Source organism: Vipera berus, assembly GCF_964194415.1.
Source record: "Vipera berus genome assembly, chromosome: 1".
Lineage (NCBI taxonomy): Eukaryota > Metazoa > Chordata > Lepidosauria > Squamata > Viperidae > Vipera > Vipera berus.
Window position 1 is genome coordinate 94,653,398 of NC_138202.1, and position 19,014 is coordinate 94,672,411.

At 40.9% G+C, this 19,014-nt stretch overlaps 1 protein-coding gene and 1 long non-coding RNA gene across 2 annotated transcripts in view; one reads left to right on the forward strand and one right to left on the reverse strand.

Moving 5' to 3' along the window:
• Positions 1-19,014, forward strand: part of DNAJC24 (DnaJ heat shock protein family (Hsp40) member C24) — a 55,237-nt gene that overhangs the window by 35,800 nt on the left and 423 nt on the right. Inside the window, exons 3-4 of the mRNA XM_081312968.1 lie at positions 5,101-5,239; positions 18,187-18,255. Coding sequence (XP_081169094.1) covers positions 5,101-5,239; positions 18,187-18,255 — 208 coding nt within the window. The remainder of the gene's footprint in view (positions 1-5,100; positions 5,240-18,186; positions 18,256-19,014) is intronic.
• LOC308659399 lies at positions 7,836-13,021 on the reverse strand. The gene is made up of 3 exons (XR_014024521.1): positions 13,001-13,021; positions 11,444-11,675; positions 7,836-8,262 (listed from the first exon to the last, which is right to left on the reverse strand). It is a non-coding gene; the product is annotated as an uncharacterized lncRNA (long non-coding RNA).

The window sequence follows — 19,014 nt, forward strand, 5'->3', positions numbered from 1 at the left end:
GATTAAAATACTATAAATCAAAGAACAATCGTATTCTTGAAGACTCGCTTCTGGAGAGGCCACCTAAACCTCTTGTGCAAGGCAGCTGGCAAAGCTGGTTGGAAGAAGTGTCACATAACCCCAAAGACCTTTAGGTCTTTAGCAGCCAGCCAGGCTGTCCATCTCCCTGTATAGGTCCAGGAGTTTCACCCTGGGCAAGGGCAGCTCCTGGTAACGGCAGTGGGGAGCAGCTTACTAGGTTGTTTTTTTTTTTCTTAATAGCCATCCAAAGTGGCAGGATTAGCACTGCACTCTCCCTTAAAATAATAGTTGAGTTGCAGATCGGATATTTCAACTAGCCTCAGTCTAGGATGAGATGTGGGCAATTATCCTCTGTTCACACTCCTATAGCGAATAATAGATTTTTGTTTGTTTGTTTTAACAAGGCTTAACATATTTATCAAATAAAAACATTACATAAAAATTACTACAACAATATGGAATCAATTGGTAGGAAGACAGTTGTGGGCTGGGTAGATGGGGAATCCATGTGACCTAAAATAAGATTAGGTGTATTGCCTCAAAAATATAAATAGTGAAAACAATAGATTACTATGGTTTATGTTACTAAAACTATTTTTTTAAAAAATTAAAACATAGTGTGTTAAATGAAATATTTATGTACATATAACAGTATCAGAAATATTATAATTTTGCTCTTTTCCCTAAAAATAATTCAGTATTTGAAGCAATCAGTTAATAATTAGATATCAGACCTTTCCATTTATTAGCAATTTAAATCTGTTACAAACCCATTCCATTATTGTTTTGTAGTTTCATTGTGGCACCCTTTCTAGTTTCATTTTCAGTAATACAGTTCCTTTGTTTTCAGAAGTAGTTAATGAAAAAATAATGTTACTAACGTATTATCTGCATTCATTAATGATATGCTACTTCATTGCAATTTTACTATTTCAGGTATGGAACTATAGGTAGTCCTCAACTCGTTCATTCAGCAACCTGTGGTCCTATGATCAAAATTTGGGCACTTGGTAGCCCACATGCAGTTACAATCTCTGGGTTGCTGCAACTCTTCCACTTGGCTTGTTGTTGTTGTTAGTTACAAAGTCATGTCCAACCCATTGCAACCCCATGGACAATGTTCCTCCAGGCCTTCCTGTCCTCTAGCATCTTCTGGAGTACATTTAGGCTCATGCCTACTGCTTCAGTGACTCCATCCAGCCACCTCATTCTCTGTCGTCCCCTTCGTCTCTTGCCCTCAGTCTTTCCCAGCATTAGGCTCTTCTCCAGTGAGTCCTTCCTTCTCATTAGGTGGCCAAAGTATTTGAGCTTCAACTTCAGGATCTGGCCTTCTAAAGAGCAGTCAGGGTTGATCTCCTCTAGGACTGACCGGTTTGATCGCCTGGCAGTCCAAGGGACTCGCAGGAGTCTTCTCCAGCACCATAGTTCAAAGGCCACTTGCCAACTCTCCCCAATCTATGCCCCTTTGTCCTTGTCAGCTGGAGCAGAAGAGGGCCAGACCTTCAGCGGCCTTCTGCCACTTCCTCTAGGCCTCTGCTTCATCCCCAGGGCTGCCATTGCGAAATGCTGCTTCAAGCCCCACACTGCACCACTTCAGCACCATTCCACAAAGCCCCAGTTGCCTCCATTGCCCTGCATTTCAGAGGATCTACAATGTTTCACTTACCTTCCAAGTTTTTCTCCAGTTGCTGACAGCTCACCCAGCCTAGATCGTTGAAGGCTTCAGGCCTCTACTTCAGCCTACTTCAGCCCCCAACCTGGCACCGCTGTCACTGAGCAGTGTGGCCAAAGGAGCATAGATTAGGAGAAGAGATAGGTGAGTGGGGGCAGTTGTAACAGCCATGCAGTTGTAAGTGCTGCTGGGTTGTGTGATGGCTGAGGCTTCTGGAGGTTTGGCAGCTTTGTTTGCATTGCTAGGCTGTACTGGGGTGATTGATGCTTAGTACCTCATTGCAAGCAGCCCCCAAACTTGTGCACTGCTTCCCTCAGCCCTTGAAGAACCCCATGCCCTTTACCTGGCACTCCATCCATTTAATGTGACACATTTCTTGCTTAAGGACTACAACCAGGTATGCCAGGATTGCGGCTTTTGAGCAAAGCATGTGATGTCTTGCTTAGCAACTGCTTTGCTCATCAAGTGAAATTCCACTCCTAATTGTAGTAATAAGTGGAGAACTACTTATAGTATGTTTATTAATCAGTGTTCTTATGATGATATTTTAGAGCCGGGGTGTCAAACTGCCGGCCTATGGGCCGGATGTGTCACCAGGAAACCGTGCCCACCCCATTACCGGCAATCATGTCTGCTTTAGAGATACAAATAAATCTTATTATTACTTACATGGGTAATGCAACCATCCCTGATAAAATGGATTTATTACTCTTAATTTATTAAATTTGTACCCTTACAAATTTACAATCTTTCTATGAGGCTATCAACAAAAGGCAAATTAATAATGAAAACTATAAAGAAATTCATTAAATTACTTCAATAAATAAGGTGAAATAAAACCAGTTATTTTTAAATGGATTGAGGATTCCAGCCATTTCCAGCTGCTTGGTGATACTGTGTGGTATGGTTTAATTCAGTTTTACCTAGTGAAATGCCAAAAATGCTTTTGATATAAAGAGTACAATGTTTCATGTATAAAAAAAACTGAAATGAAGTATTTGGGTTTTTTGGACATGGAATAAGGAAGTATTTTCTTAATGCTTGAGTGCTTGATATATCTTCCATTGATAGATAAATCAGCTTACAAGCACCATCTCAGATTAATATTAAACCTTTATGGTGTTGTTCAATTTGGGGGGATTGAGCCTTCCCTGTGGGCACGTGTGCCTTCACCCAAGAGGAAGGTGGGGCCAGGCTGCCCCGCCCCCTCTCCATGTGCTCCTGCGCTCTTGCTCTCTTTCTCTCTGTACTGAGAGTCAGGGATCAGCTGCAAGAGCTGGGTGGATCCAGACTGGATGGTTGAAGCAGCTGCAGCATGAATCCAGGTAAGCCTCCGGAGCTATTTTGTGCCCCCCCCGATGGCCGATCAGGGTGGCAGAGGCCTTTTCAAAGCCTCTGGAGCTCGCATCCATGGCCACGGAGCAATTGTGCGTTGCGCCCGTGGCGTGATCCAGGCTCCAGAGGCCTGCAAAAGACCTCTGCACAACAATTTTAAGCTCTCCCCACTACCAATCCAGGCCGCGGAGGTGCCACAAAATGGCACCACAGCCATGGATGCGAGCTCCAGAGGCTTCAAAAAGGCCTCTGCCGCCTGGATCGGCCAGGGCCCCCCCACAAAATCGCTGTACAGCCCGAGATCCGTGAGGCAGAGGCCTTTTCCAATTGGCGGCAGGGGGTGGAAACGGTGGAAGCGGCAAGACAATCCATACAGGGGGGAACAGCGGCCTGGCAGCCGTTCTCTGAAGGGAGGAGAGCAGCCGCTGTGCACACGAAACTGGCCCTCTTCGGCGACGTGCCAGGCAGCTGTTCTCCTCCAGAGAGAGGCAAATGACCGATGTGCACGTCGCCCTCTTCGGTGACGTGCCTGGCACACAGCGGCCGCTTACCTCCCTCCGGAGAATGGCTGCCTGGTACGTCACCAATTAGAGCCAGTTTCAGGTGCACAGCAGCCACTCGCCTCCCTCTGGAGAACGGCTGCCTGACGCGTCGCTGAAGAGAGCCAGTTTCGGGTGCACAGCGCCCACTCGCCTCCCTCCGGAGAATGGCTGCCTGGTGTGTCGTGGCAGAGGGCCGATTTCTGGTGCATAGTGGCCACTTGCCTCCCTCCAAATCGGCCGTGGGGGGGACTGAAATCACTCTGCAGCCCTAGATTTGGGCAGCAGAAGCATTTTTGAAGCCTCTGGAGCTCGCACCCATGGCCGTGGGGAGATTTTACAATGCTCCAGCGGCCTGATCCAGGCATTGGAGGCCTGCAAAATGCTTCTGCTTCCTAGATCTAGGGCTGCAGAACAATTTCACTCTGCCCCACAGGGTGAGCGAAATTGCTCTGCAGCCGTAGATCTGGGCAGCAGAGAGAAAGAGAGATTGAGCCAGCAGGGAAGCAGAAGTGTGAGGAAAGGAAAGCATTACAAAGTAAGCAAACTTACAAAAGGGGGAATCTGTCTCTGTCTCACACACACACACACTTCCCCACCCCCTTTAATATCAGTGAGGCTCCTCCAGTGGACCATGACCCCGATGCTCGTCCCGGTCCCATCCCCCCCTCTGCTGGCGACCCTCAGATCCACCCTAGTCCTGCCCAGCTCCAAAAAAGTGCCCCTGACGCAAGTGATGTTGAGCTGGCCACACCCACCCAGTAGGTCACACCCATGCCAGCCACGCCCACCCAGTGGGCCACGCCCATCCAGCACCCAACGATAAATAAGGGGTTTGGGTTGCAGTTTGGGCACTCGGTCTCAAAAAGGTTTGCCACCACTGCTATAAGTCAAGGACTATCTGTATTTTGCATTTGTACCGTGTATCTTAGCTGTATTATCAGACACAAAATACGTGCATTGACCCATAAGTTTTAATAATTTGGACTTTTTATTCATTGGATTGGAATACATTAACATGAATTATCCGTTCAAAAATAGCGTTATGTATGTGTCAAACTGTGTTTTGTTAACCGTTTCAACTCCCTATTCCCAATGTAAGCAAGTGTTTTAAATGGAAAATAAAGATTGGCAATTCATATTTACTGAACAAAGTTGTAAGTATCTGTATTACATAGTAAGCTTCTACTTCCATTTTGTATTAATTTGTGAATTGTTTCTCTCTGCATTAGTCATTCTCCTTAGGTAAATTGTCCATAAGACCAGGGATTCCACTGGCAAATTATCCAGAAAATGCTGTCAGTGCACATTGTGACATTTGTGCCACTGGTGTGTTTGCTGTTACTGCAGTGGTCTAATTACCCTGCCAGCAGTCTCTTCTGGCCAGCATTGTTCCCTTTGTTTTTTTTTTCCATGGCACTGTGGTTCTAATTTTGTGTCCAAGCACCTCAAAATAGATCTCCTATTTATTGTGGATTCTCTTCCTTCCCTCCTTTCTTTTCTATCTCTTCACTTTCCTTTTTTGACCGGCAGCATCACCCAGACAAACAGAGCACAGATGTGCCAGCAGGAGAAGCAGAGGCACGCAGGCAGAGGTTCATCGAAATTGATCAAGCATGGAAAATTCTAGGAAATGAAGAGACAAAAAAAGAGTATGACCTGCAGCGGCGTGGTAGGTCCCTGCCGAGGAGTGCTGTAGTAGCAGCAGCAGCAGCAGCAGCTCTCAGTGGTTGAAAGTGTGGGAGTAGTTTGATGTTGGTTTTTGAAATATTGTTTGTTCAACCAAAACATTTCATTTGCTTCTATCTTGCTTTCATAGTTGGATGCATTATTTATACTGATTGCCACATCTGCATTAGGCAGTTAAAGACCTTAAATTACTTTTGACAAAGCGTTAGGTGGTAACTGTTCTAAATGTAACGCATTAGAATTTAGATAATAATGACTTCGTTTAGCCAGTCTTCATTTGACAGTATTTAAAGCATTTTCACTAAATGTTCTTAATTACCAGAGTCACGCCCTTTGTTACATTCCCACTGCTACATTTTAAATTAGTTTGAGTAATTTATGTCAAAGGTATCCTGCAGCATATGTTTTTTTTATGAACGCTTTGCAATAATTGACCTGGATCCTTTCTATCACCTTTTACAAATCAAGCACTATTCTTGAATATATATATTTTTTCATAAGGCATGTATGATGCCAGCTAGCTTTCAGCAAGTTATAACTGCAATTCATTTAACCAAGCAGCTCCAGTATACCTTTTGTATATCTCTTGAAATATAGCATTGTAAAACAGTGACAGGCTGTTGTGAAAAAGAAAGGGGGAAATGTAGGTCAGATCTGTCACACATGGGCTACCATTACATGACGTGATAGGCTGTCTTTCTCTTCTGGCCTCAGGATAGGAGTCCCTCAGCCTTCCATTAGAACCTTCAATAAATGTATACCCACCCTCCATGTTAATGGGGGGGGAGTCAATAATAGTGTATTGCCTGTGGGGAAAACACTCAGTTGCACTCTGCAGTAACACACTCCAGTCTAGCATTGACGTGTAACTACCACCACTTTTTAGTGTGTCTGATAAAAGCTCACTGTCTCTGCAGCATGTTATTGAATTCCCTTCCATTGTACGTTGGCACACCATCAAACCTTTTTCTCTTGCTGTTTTAACTTCCCTGCTGTGAAGGTTGCCACAATTTTATTTGAGAAACAAAGGCTTAGTCAGCATGGCTGGCAGATACACATAATATACTGTGTAGACAAGCTTATTTTTGTTCATTAATTATTTGAAAATGTGCAATGGACAAAATAAATTTTGATCTAATCGTATGGCTTAAAGCCTAAGGAAGAATTAGTACTTGTTAGGCAAAAAAAAAAAAAATACGGAGCTCTGCTTTTCAGAAAAATAGCCTGCTTTTTGTAACAACTGAAATTATTTCATTCAAACGTATTACATAATTACATTTGAAATAAAAATATAATTAAATATTAATAGCTGGCATCATCCTTTCAGGTAGTGTGGAGGATGAAGATTTTATTATTTATTTAGAAAGGTTTCCTGGACTTAATTTTTTAAATATTTAAAACCTATCCACATTTATTTGATTTGGTTGAACCTGGGCACTGATGTGCATTTCTTGTTGTTCTGAGAGGACTGACAGTTTTATGGAAAGAAATTACTTAATAGTTATCTATGTGCTAGCACTTGCTGCAGTCACTGGAATGGCAACATGTATGCCTAGGACGTGTAGGTTTTTTTTAGCTAAATTTGATGTACCGTATTTTCTGGCATATAAGATGACTTTTTAACCCATGAAAATCATCTCAAAAGTTGGGGGGTCTTATACGTCCAGTCGTCTTATACACCGGAAAATAGTACATAAATCAATCGAGCGCCCCCGTTCTTGCAAAGCAACTTCAAGCCTCCTTAGTCCAGTCCCCCCTCCAACGTGACTCTCCCTTCCCACCCCCAAGAGCCTCTTAGCCCCTTCCCCTCCCCCTTGCAAACGCCAGACCCCGGGAGCTCTTGTGTCTATTCCAAAGGGTGGGTGGAAGGAAAAGCCCCTTTCGGCTCCGGCTTGGCTGCAAGTCAGCGAGCCCGGGAAGGCATGCCCTCCCCTCTCACTGGAGGAAGCAGGGCAGGCTGGCGTCCGGCGGGAGTCGGCAGGGCAGTCCTGCGCACGCACGCGCTCCCCGGCTCCTAAGGAGTCCTCGGGGAGCCATGGCAGGCGCCTCACGCTCTTCCCTCTTGAAGCAGCATCGGCAGAGCCGTCCGGCGTCGGGCGGGAGCCGGCAGGGCAGTCCTCCACACGCGCGCACTCCCCGGCTGCTAAGGAGTGCTTCTTAACAGCCGGGGAGCGCGCGCGTGCGCAGGACTGCCCTGCCGGCTCCCGTCCGACGCCGGACGGCTCTGCCGATGCTGCCTCAAGAGGGAAGAGCGTGATTTTCAAGATTTTTCGTCTTATACGCTGGAAAATCAGGGAGCCCGGGAAGGCACACCCTCCCCTCTCACTGTGTAGGAAGCAGGGCAGGCTGGCGTCTGGCGGGAGCCGGCAGGGCAGTCTGGCGGGAGCCGGCAGGGCAGTCTGGCGGGAGCCGGCAGGGCAGTCGTCTTATACGCCCAGGTCGTCTTATACGCCCAGTCGTCTTATATGCTGGAAAATACGGTATTATAACTGTTCCCTTCATTGGGATGTTTCTGCCAGTAGACATGATTAAACTATCAGAATGGTAGTCAACATTATCTTCAAGCTGGGATTCCTGACTTCTGCTTTCTAACTACCCTGAAAGTGTGTAATTAGAAAGTGATCACAGGAACAGAGATTGGCACCGAATATTGAAGAATAACAAGCCAGTAATTCCAGTTAGGATATAACACAACACCAATTACTGAGAGTGGCATCTTTATTTAAATTTTGCCACAACCACCAGAAACAATTGGAACACAACTACTAAGCTTGTTGTACCAAGAAAAACAAATTGGGCAGCATTTATTATCACTTTTTTTATGAATAGAGACATTTCTGAAGATTTCTGGCATATGTTAAGTTAGTGAGATTTATTTTATTTTTATTTACTTAATGTACGGCAAAAATGTTAAAAAGCACAGTGACATCAGCCACGGTCAATCCAGTTGATGTAGAGCAGGGGTCGGCAACCATAAACACTCAAAGAGCCACTTGGACCTGTTTCCTAGAGGGAAAAAAAAACACTTGGAGCCACAAACATGAGGGGGGGAACTTGATTGAAGAGTTTAATTAAAAAGAAATACAGGCTGCTGTGCATGAGTTCTCTCTCCCTCCCTCCCTCCCTCCCTCCCTCTCTGATCTTCTGCTCACCTGGCAAGCTGGCTTCATGCTTTTCTCAGACAAGCTGACACACATTCTTATTGGGCTGGCTGTCCTGCCCTGCTTTTTGCTGCTTCCTGTGGAGACGCAGCAAAGGCAGGAGCCCCGCCCAATAAGCTTGTCAGCTTCTCAGATATCAGCGTGAGGCCACTCTCTTTTTTACACACACACACACACACACACACAGAGAGAGAGAGAGAGAGAGAGAGAGAGAGAGAGAGAAGGGAAGCACATGTGCCTGTCTCTGTCTCTGTGCAAATGAGAGCTGCAGAAGGCTGAAAGGGCCGCATGCGGCTCCAGAGCCGACCCGTGATCTAGAGTAAATACATATTTACTCTAGATATGTATTTAGAGTAAATACATATCTGGACCTGGATGCCTTACGTACAGTCACCCATGCCCTTGTGACCTCTCGCCTAGACTACTGTAACGCTCTCTACATGGGGCTGCCCTTGAGATCCACTCGGAAGCTTCAACTGGTGCAAAGTGCAGCGGCACGGACACTCTTGGGAGCCTCCCGATACTCCCATATCACACCTCTCCTCCGTGCGCTGCACTGGCTTCCGGCTGCCTTCCGTGTGAAGTTCAAGGTGCTAACAATGACATACAAAGCCCTACATGGCATGGGTCCGGACTACCTACGGGAGCACCTTCTGCCAATGTCAGCACCCCACCGTCCTGTGCGCTCCCACAGAGAGGGCCTCCTCAGGGTGCCACCGCTCAAGGAATGTCGGCTGGTGGCCCCCAGGGGGAGGGCATTCTCAGTGGGTGCGCCAGCCCTCTGGAACTGCTTGCCAACCGAAATCCGGATGGCCCCCGACCTCCGCACCTTCCGGCGCGACTTAAAAACTTACCTGTTCCAGCAGTCCGGCCTGGCCTGATAGCTCTAATTGGGGTCCCAGTTTGTTTTTACTATTGTTTTTCACTATTGTTCAATCTGTATACCTACCTTACTCTGTACACCGCCCCGAGTCCCTCGGGAGAAGGGCGGTTTATAAAAACAAATAAATAAATAAATAAATATTTGTTGTTTACAAATATTGAATGCAGGTAGTTCTCAATTTACAACTGGTCGCTTAGCAACTGTTTGAAATTACGATGAACCCCTCCCCCATGTACTTCTATACGGCTGCCTTGCCCCAATCACATGATTGCTTTTGAAACACACAGCAAGCATTTACTTCTGGTTTCTGACAAAAAACACCCATTAGAGATAATGGGTTCACTTAATGTCCAAGTTGATTCACTTAATGACTGCTGCAAAAAATGTAAAATCAGGTTGGTCGCATTATGACCCACTTAACGACAGGCATGGCTTACAACCATGATTCCAGACTCAATTAGTCGGAAGTTGAGGACTCCCTGTACTTAACTGTTACGCTAAGTACATCTACAGAAGCAGCAAATTAAGCTCCAAGAAAATATTTATAGGGATTCAACTATTTCTTAGAAACTGTTTAATAAAAATATACTGAAAGTCTTGAAACATTTAATTAATAAATGTAATTTTGTTAGAGCTTATAATTCTCTAGTTTGCTGCCGCTTTAAGTCAACAGTTTATATACATTGCCCAATTTTTTTAGATGTGTAACTCTGACTCTTATTAATCTTTTATTAAAGTTTTATAGATTTGTGAGGCATACATTTTTAATCAAATTATTTCTAGATTTCTCCAGTGAAATTTAAAAAGCAAAATTTAAGATTGTTTGCTTGCAGCTTCTATGTAAATGTAAAATCTAATTGTTTCTGCTCACAAGTGATTCACATGGCCCTTTTACTATACTTATGTTTGCTAACATCTCTTTTCTGAAGTTTTTCATTACTTTCAAAGTGTGTTTTCATTTCAGTTTCCCCAATGTACTACTGTTCCACCATTCTTACTTTAAGGCTGTCTTTTCATACATTTCTAAAGATGGACAAATAGTTCAGATGAGCATTTTAATTACAACGTTGCTGTGATTTAAAGGTGACCTATTTGAATGCCCATGAAAACAGGCCACGGGGGCAGGAATGTTATGACTGCTACCACTGGCAAATAATGGAGTTTCAATTCAGGCCTGTTAAGTGTGGTATTCATTTTCTTTGTTGTCTTTGGTTTTGTTGATTGGTTTTTGTTTTGCATTTTTCTTTTTCTCCTATTTGTTAATTGTTTTAATCAAATTTTATGATGGAAACTGTCCACTCCTCAAGAGTTGTTAATTAGTGGCTTAAAAACCTTGCAAAATAAATAACAAATATCAATTTCATACTGTGGTTCTTTAAGAACCCTATGGTGAATATAAGCTAAGAATGTAATGCTCCACATTACAAGACAAGATAGAAAGATACAGGTTTATGGGAGTTGAAAGTACATGTATTGATTGTACTTTCCTGTTTGTCTATTTATTTTCCTAAACTTTATGCATCTTTTTGTTCTAATAAAAATATCTGAAAGCCATCTTCTTAAACCTTCTTCTTAACTATTCCGACATTCTGTTACATCTTCTCCATCTTAGATTTAAGCCAAGTTTCTGTAATACTGGCTTTGAATAATAATCTGATTTTCTGAAGAGACTTTACCCTCTTTATTTTCCCTTTCACCTTCTTCGCTATCTTAAATACTGGGAAGTCTTTTAAGGTCACATGTGATTGGGTTGAGAACTTTTTAAATATATAATTACCTACAGACATCAAAGTAGCAAAGTAAAACATGATAGTATCTTTTTAGTAAATGGATATATTTTTGAATCAAGGCAGTAACATTTACAGCTCATAAAAATACTAGGAACTATTTAGGATTATATCTAGGATAATATCAGGTTTTTTATTTCATAGCTAATTTTTCTAAGGCATGATCACTTAACACTGAAATCATAAGCAGAGCGTATGTTATTCTCTTCTGTGGGAGAATTTACATAGTGTCTCTTCTGTGCATGACACTCTTAATTTGATTATTGATCTGAAGATTCATCATAGAATTATTTAAATGGGGGATGGATGATGATATGCTCAGATTCAAAATTTATTTTGTGGTATACTATTGATACCTGGGGTGCTTTTTTGAAAGAATATGTGGCAATAAAAAGTTGATTGCACTTTCTTCAGTATTTGACCTACAAAATAGGCATTTGCAATATGTCTTCCTTTATCTTTCTCCACAGACCACATGCAATCCTGGTAAAGCTTTAATGAACTTTTCTTCTAATAGTGATTTAGTATTTATTTATAAAATTATGGCTGCATTATTTTTCATCCATAGGAGAATCCTCAGGAAAATTGCTGTTTAAAAATTAAAGAAAAAAATAATACAGTAGATTAGAAGTAGGAAGAGGCAGAATATAATTGTTGCATTTAAAATTATATATAACCAATGAAGAACTAAAATATTTTTAATGCTTTCTAAAACCTAATAAAAGATTCAAGTCTTATTTCTGTAGGAGGAAAACACCTTGGCTATTAGGATAACACCATAGCCAGCAATTGAGGAGATCACACAGAAAAGTCTTCAAAGGAAATCTTAAATTAAGGGCAACTTCATAGGGAAGGAGACAGCATTTTAGCTATTTCATTTTGATTTTAATGTCAAGAAGCATCACTCATTATCCAAGTAAAAATTAATTGTGTAAGCAGTTGTCTCATTCATCTTCTAAGAAATGCTATCAAATGTGTGTAACAAAATAAGATTGTCAATAAAGTATTCAGAAAGTATTCTAACATGTTGCTAGAACATGCTCATTTTTCTGAGGTCCAAAATGTAGCAGTTCTTTTGTGTTATACAGTTTTGAGATGACAGATTTGGGCTAGAAGCAAGACAATTTCTGTAATCAAAGCATTTTTATATCTACAATATTGTTGTAAAGATGCACACTTAAACCAGAGGTTTAGTCTCATTTATTCTAGGCACTTTTAACCCATGCTGGTCTTCTGATTTACCTTAACCTTAACCAATGTGTCTTAATTCCAATGATTCTGGTACTGTTTTCTTATATATTCTTATTGTACACTCTTGGGGGGGGCGGTACAATGGCTCAGCGGCTAAACCTTATTCTATACTCTTACTGTATAATCTACACTATATTCCGTAGTTACTATGGGTTTCCTCTCTTCTAGTTTTTTTTTTTTGCCCTTCCTAGCCAACTTCAGATTCTCAAGTTACTTGTGTGCTAGGAGAAAGAATGTGCAGTTTGATATCACAAATCTGTCAGCTTGGACATGGGAGATTCTAGCAATTCCCTCCCCCTCCCCCCACATCCCCCATTGCTTTTTTAGCCTAGCCTTGGTTTTATGTCCTTGAGCTTCCTAAAGTTGCCAGCACAATGGATGGTAGTGGCTTGTGCCTTGGACTTCTAATTTGAACGCTAGTGCTCTGGACTGCTTTGTAAGCTCTCTGGTGTATTCTGAGCATTTACTGTGCTGCCCTGAAAGACAACCTGGCTAGGCCATCTCCAACTGCCTGCAATCTGGGCCTCTTGATTGTGAGCACTCTGGGCTGCTCTCCTTTCTTAATGTTCTGGATTGTTTGACAGGGGCTTTGCCATTAGATTCTGAGGGTGGTCCATTACAGTCTACATTTCTTGCCACTAATACCACCTTATTTCAGTTACCAGTGTACTTCAGATGTGGCCTGATCGGGCGTTTTCACCACCTTTCTTTTTCCTTAAGCTTCCCATCACCATTATGAACTCTTGCAGCTAAGTCTTGTTGAAAGGGCCAGCTTGTAATACCTACAAGGGTGGGGCTTGTAAAGATAGACGATGCAGAATGCATACAGTTATGCTGTTATCACATATTTAGAAGCAGAACATAGTTTGTAGCTGTATCTCATTTCCACTCTTCTTCCCCCCCCCCCGCTATCAGGATGGGAAAACTCGGGGGTAGAGCCTAAAGAATAGGCTTTTTAGCAGTAAGTTTTTCTAAATCAGACATGTTAAACTCGCGATGTCACGTGACGTCGTGCGACGTATCGGAACTTTTTCCCATTGCCGGCAATGGGATGGGCACGGTTTCTCCGTGACGCTCTGGCAGTTTGACACCCCTGCTCTAAATGAATACGGATAGAACCATTTTCAAGTATTTGAAAAGTTATATATCACATTAAAGAACTAATATAATTATTGTAAAGAATTGGTATCATTATGAAGAACAAAATGAATTGGGGGAAAAAATACTTGATTTAACAAGCTCCAATGAAGGCCTAAATTGTAGTATTTCTTCTTGAACTATTACTAAGGTAGATTAGTCAATAACTGAAAGATAATGATTCATTTTTCATTTCTTTCTCTTTCAATAGCAGCAAAATTTTAGACGTAAATGGGTTAACTTTGTTTTTAATCTGTATCTGTTTAATTTATTGAAGGTGTGCAGAATTGGTTAGGTCAGAGAGGTTTTATTGATCCAGTAATTATCTCTAACTTGTCTGATTTGTTTTAATTGCCTTCATTAAGATTAATTTAGATGGAACTTGTTCCCTGGGGATCTGTAGTGTAGATTTCAGGTAAAATTAGAATCACAATTTAAGGTTGCAAAAAGGAAGAAGAGACCATAGCCCAACTTGATACTGGTTAATCGGCCGCTAATTAATGAATTGCGTGGGGGGAAATCATGCTTTAATATTAAAGTGCTAATTAGAATTTTTTTCACCAATACATGAGGGCAGTTAAAATAAGTGTTTAATTTCACTACCAATACATTATTCATAGTTAACTACTGTGGTAGCAGATTGGATACGCCAAAATGGAGAACATCAGTATAACATTTGTTCTATCTAGAATATTTCTTTCATATTCAGTCAGGAGGATCATGTATGCTTTTAGTTAAATGTGAATCAGTTTCTTGTGAAATGTATGTACTGTAAATCTTTATAAATCTCTTGCTTTGATCAGCATTGTGTGATCAAATTAAATGTTCTAACTCAATTTCTTCCTTATATTAATGTGGATTCTAGGTTGAATGTAGTCCTTTTCCATATATTTCTTATCTCTAAACTTTTAAAATATTATATCCATTTGATATCCTTGCAATACATCTTGTACCTTTCATATATCTATACTTATTCATTAAACTATAAACTAAATTATGCAGCATATCTTACTGAATAATTGTTATTGTTATTATTTAATTTGAGGAAGCAGGGTATCCCAATAGTTTAAACTAATGGTTCACTTAAAATATGAAAATGTAATTATGAATGCAAAGTAGTGAATGATAAAGTAGCATCCTCTATGGAGACTACTCTATTATCTTGTCAGAAAACCATTATTACACTGTAAAACTCAAATAATTTGTTAATAGATTTGCCAGTGTTAATGATACTATGAGTTAATTATCTAGCTACCATCCCATTTTTCACTTTGTATTTGTATTATATAGTGCTTTGTGTGCTGTTAATCTTAATTGTGATTATTTTATCTTACAAATATCACATACTATTGTTGCATCAACCTGGTTTTTTATTTTATATATATGTCTAAATCTCCACGGAAAAATGTATCTCTCTTTGTATGAGTGTATGTATATACACACACAAACTTCTAAAACACATTAGTATCTATTAGCACATACTGATCTTTCTGAAGCATAAGAAACATTATATATAAATATGGAAGATAAACTATAGTAGTCTCTCTAAATATTTTTGAAATCTTTCTTGCCCTGGAAAGAACATCTTTCAGTTCAAACCTATATTGGATCGGACCAATCATTTCCACAATGACTAGAAAGAGTACAGAGAAGAGCAACAAAGATGATTGGGGGACTGGAGGCTAAAACATATAGGGAACGGTTGTTGGAATTGGGTATGTGTAGTTTAATGAAGAAAAGGGTGAGGGGTGACATGATAGCAGTGTTCGAGTATCTCAGGGGCTGCCACAAAGAAGAGGGAGCCAAGCTATTCTCCAAAGCACCTGAAAGCAGGACAAGAAGCAACAGATGGAAACTAGTCAAGGAGAGAAGCAACCTAGAACTAAGGAGAAACTTCCTGACAGTTAGAACAATTAACCAGTGGAACAACCTGCCTCCAGAAGTGGTGAATGCTCCAACACTGGAAGTTTTTAAGAAGAGACTGGCCAGCCATTTGTCTGAAATGGTATAGGGTTTCCTGCCTGAGCAGGGGGTTGGACTAGATGACCTCCAAGGTGCCTTCCAACAACTTCTTCTTCTTCTTCTTCTTCTTCTTCTTCTTCTATTATTATTATTATTATTATTATTATTATTAAATATGTATGAAAATATGGTCAAAACACTCACTTGCCTAATAATTGTGCACACAGTGTAGATAGTCCATAAGGATATCATGATCTGTTATTTTGAAAGCTGCCAATAAATAAGTGAAAATGAGGATGATGGCAACACCCTGCATCCCAGTTCTACCATAGCAAATATATAATTCTGATGAATGGTGTCTCAGTACTATGTCTTGCTCTAAAACTCAGCTGAAAAATGTCCAGACAATCAATTTTTGGGATTGTCCAGGGATCTTTGGAACTGTAGCTCAACCATCTTCTTGTCAACCTTCCCTAGTAAGAAAAAGTTGAAGATTGGACTTCATAGCACTTAGACTTATATATGCACTATAGAGCTTTACAGCACTCTCTGGGAAGTTTACAATATAAGCATATTACCCCCAACAATCTGGGTCTTCATTTAACCAACTTTGGAAGGATGGGTGGCTGAGACAACCTTGAGCCTCTTCAGGATCAAACTCCAAGCTGTGGGCAGTTAGCCTGCAATAGTGCATTCTAACCACTGTGCCAACAGAGCTCTTGATGGCAGAATATTCTCCTAGTGGCTATACAGAAGAACCTGTGGCTTGCCCCTCTCCCCAGCAAGGAATGAGTCACCTTAAACAAGGCTGCTGCATAAGTATTTGCAAATTTAATGTTTAAAGAATTAACTATGTTTGACGGCTCTTAAAACTGAAATATAATTGCTGGCATGGGCTCTTATTCATGCTTGGTCTAGTTTACTTTCATGTTCCTCCCACGGTGTTATATATGTCCATTCCACAACATCTCCTGGAACTCGTTGGAAAACCAAAGAGCACCCTGAGATTAACAAACAGCAAGAGACTGTATAGAAGCAATCTGATCCAAGGGCCTCATCATGTGCCTTTCCCAGGATGTTACTAAAGTCTTGGGCCAACTGCTTACCAGATCCTTGGCATCTGGAGTGGACCAATGTAGCAAGCCCTGTCACTCTGCAGGGTGAGATAGCAACAGCCAAACAAAAAACAATGAGAGAATGATCCAACTATAATAAGGTATTGACGTTAACGGCCACTCCCAGATCACAACACAACTGCCGGAGACAAAAAACATCTGTAAATCCCCCATGTGGGTTGACAACTTGAGTCAATATCACAATAAGTCATGAACTCCTGAATTGCCCTAGATTCTATGTCACTCAAAGTGAAGTTCAAGTGCTCAAGATCTAACAACCTAGGAGACACAACAGCTAACCCAACATCATTACTTAGGCAGTGATGATGCTATGCAGTAAGGATAGTAGTACAGATAGTCCTGGACTTACAACAGTTCATTTAGCGACTGTTTGAAGTTACAATGGCACTGAAAAAGACTTATGACTGTTTTTCACACTGAGGACTGTTGCAGCATGATCAAAAGTCAGACCCTTGGCAGCTGACATATTTATGACAGTTGTAGTGTCCCAGGGTTATGTCATCATCTTTTGCAAGCAAGTCAATGGCAAAGTCAGATTCACTTAGCAACCATGTTATTAACAACTGCAGTGATTCACATTAAACTGTGGCAAGAAACATTACTAACATAAATTTTGGGCTCAATTGTGGTCGTAAGTTGAGGACTCTGTAAAGACCAACCCAGATGTTCCCCAGATCTTAACTTCAACCAGAAGATCTCACATTGGATTACGTGCAGAGCAGGGCATTAGAAGCCATCAAAGCTTCTCAAATGCTAACTGCCAAAGCTCATGTCAGAGTCAGGTAGGCACATTTCCAAGGTGGTACAACCCCCCCCCCCCCCATCCAAGTGTGAGAAGAAACTTTAGTTTTTCAGCAAAACAAATGTTGATTCATTGGATTTACCTGAGTTAGCTTAGGTTCTACTTTAGTGGGTTTTTGACTCACCCACCCACCCAAAGTATTCTTGAGAGTGCAGTGCAGTCAGATAGATGGGTGAGCTGGCAACCAGAAAAAGATTTGTGGAAGCACATATATCCGCTTTTTTTAAAAAAATGAAAAACATTTGATGAGAAATGAAAAATATTAAACAAGACAGTTTAATAAAAACTATCCTCTCTTTTAGACTTACCTGCATACAGTGGTTGGAAACATCTGACATGCCTACAGTGTTATGTCTCGGTAGAAATATTTTTCATCAATGTTTTGATTTTATGTAATATCTAGAATAAAGATGTATTGTTCATTGATATTGTTCTTCCTGATGATAGCTAGAAGGAGAAGCATACAAATGCTAAAGTGTGCTAACAAGCTTCAGGAGAAAAATAATTGAATGGGAAATGTTGAGATTTATGTATCAAAAGCATGAGCAGTTCTTGGAGAAATGATTTAAAACTAAATTCGACAGAACTGCATTCACTTCCTGGAACTGTCTTCTCCATTCTTAACCACAGAGCCATTCTCTTTCTCAATCCAACCTACCTTACAGAGCAGTTGTTATGGAGAGAAAACACTGTGTTTGCCCTCTTGAGCTCATGAATAAAAAACAGAAAATAAATCAGCATGTTGTGGTGAACTTACAGCCTTTATCTTATGTAATGCTGCTGAAAATGATGTCTCTCTGTTTTCTCATAGAATATGAGTTAGAGCAAGGATGTCCAGTGGATACTCAGATTTCACTTGAAGATATGACCTGGAATCACAGTAAGCTATGTGAAGCCACCTGATATGTGAACTGAAATATTAATGTATAAATGAACACTGCCAGAATAGCAAACAAGCTGGTTGTAGAGGTAACAGCTGTTTGTTTACACCCCAGAAACTTGTATTTAGAATTTTGTGACCCCCCCCCCCCGAAACTGATTATTCTGTTTAGAAATGAAGTCAATCAGAAGGTGTTAGAAATCACATTCATTGCATTGTCTAACTTTCTATTAAAATCATCCGTACCAATAATTATTACCTCATCCTGTTGGCGCAAATTCTACCAGGTAAATGTTTGTGTAGTATGAAATACTTTTAAGTAATTTAGATTTACTCTTGGTAAAAAGAAACAGTTCTTGATAATTGCATCACTGCCCTTCATTATTCTTTTCTAGTCATAACAAACTAGTGCATTTTGATTGTTCTTTTTTACTGTCCCAGCTTTGATACGGTTTTGGTATGCAGCAAATTGCATTCTGTAATGATTTATTGTGTATATGATATTTAACTGACTTGATATGTTGATAGAAAATCTTTCAATTACTAGTGCAAAATATTTTTTTGTAAATATATGCAAGCGATTGTAAGCATACCTGTGAATTAAGTTACAGGTATTTTACCATGTTTTTCGCCTCTTAACCCCTTGGAAGGCTGAGGGAAAAGCTGTACCACACAAGTCATTTACAGACTTGTCTCTCAACCACAACTGGAGGCTTTGTGGAATAGCAAAAAGCTGTACTACACAAGGCATTTACAAAC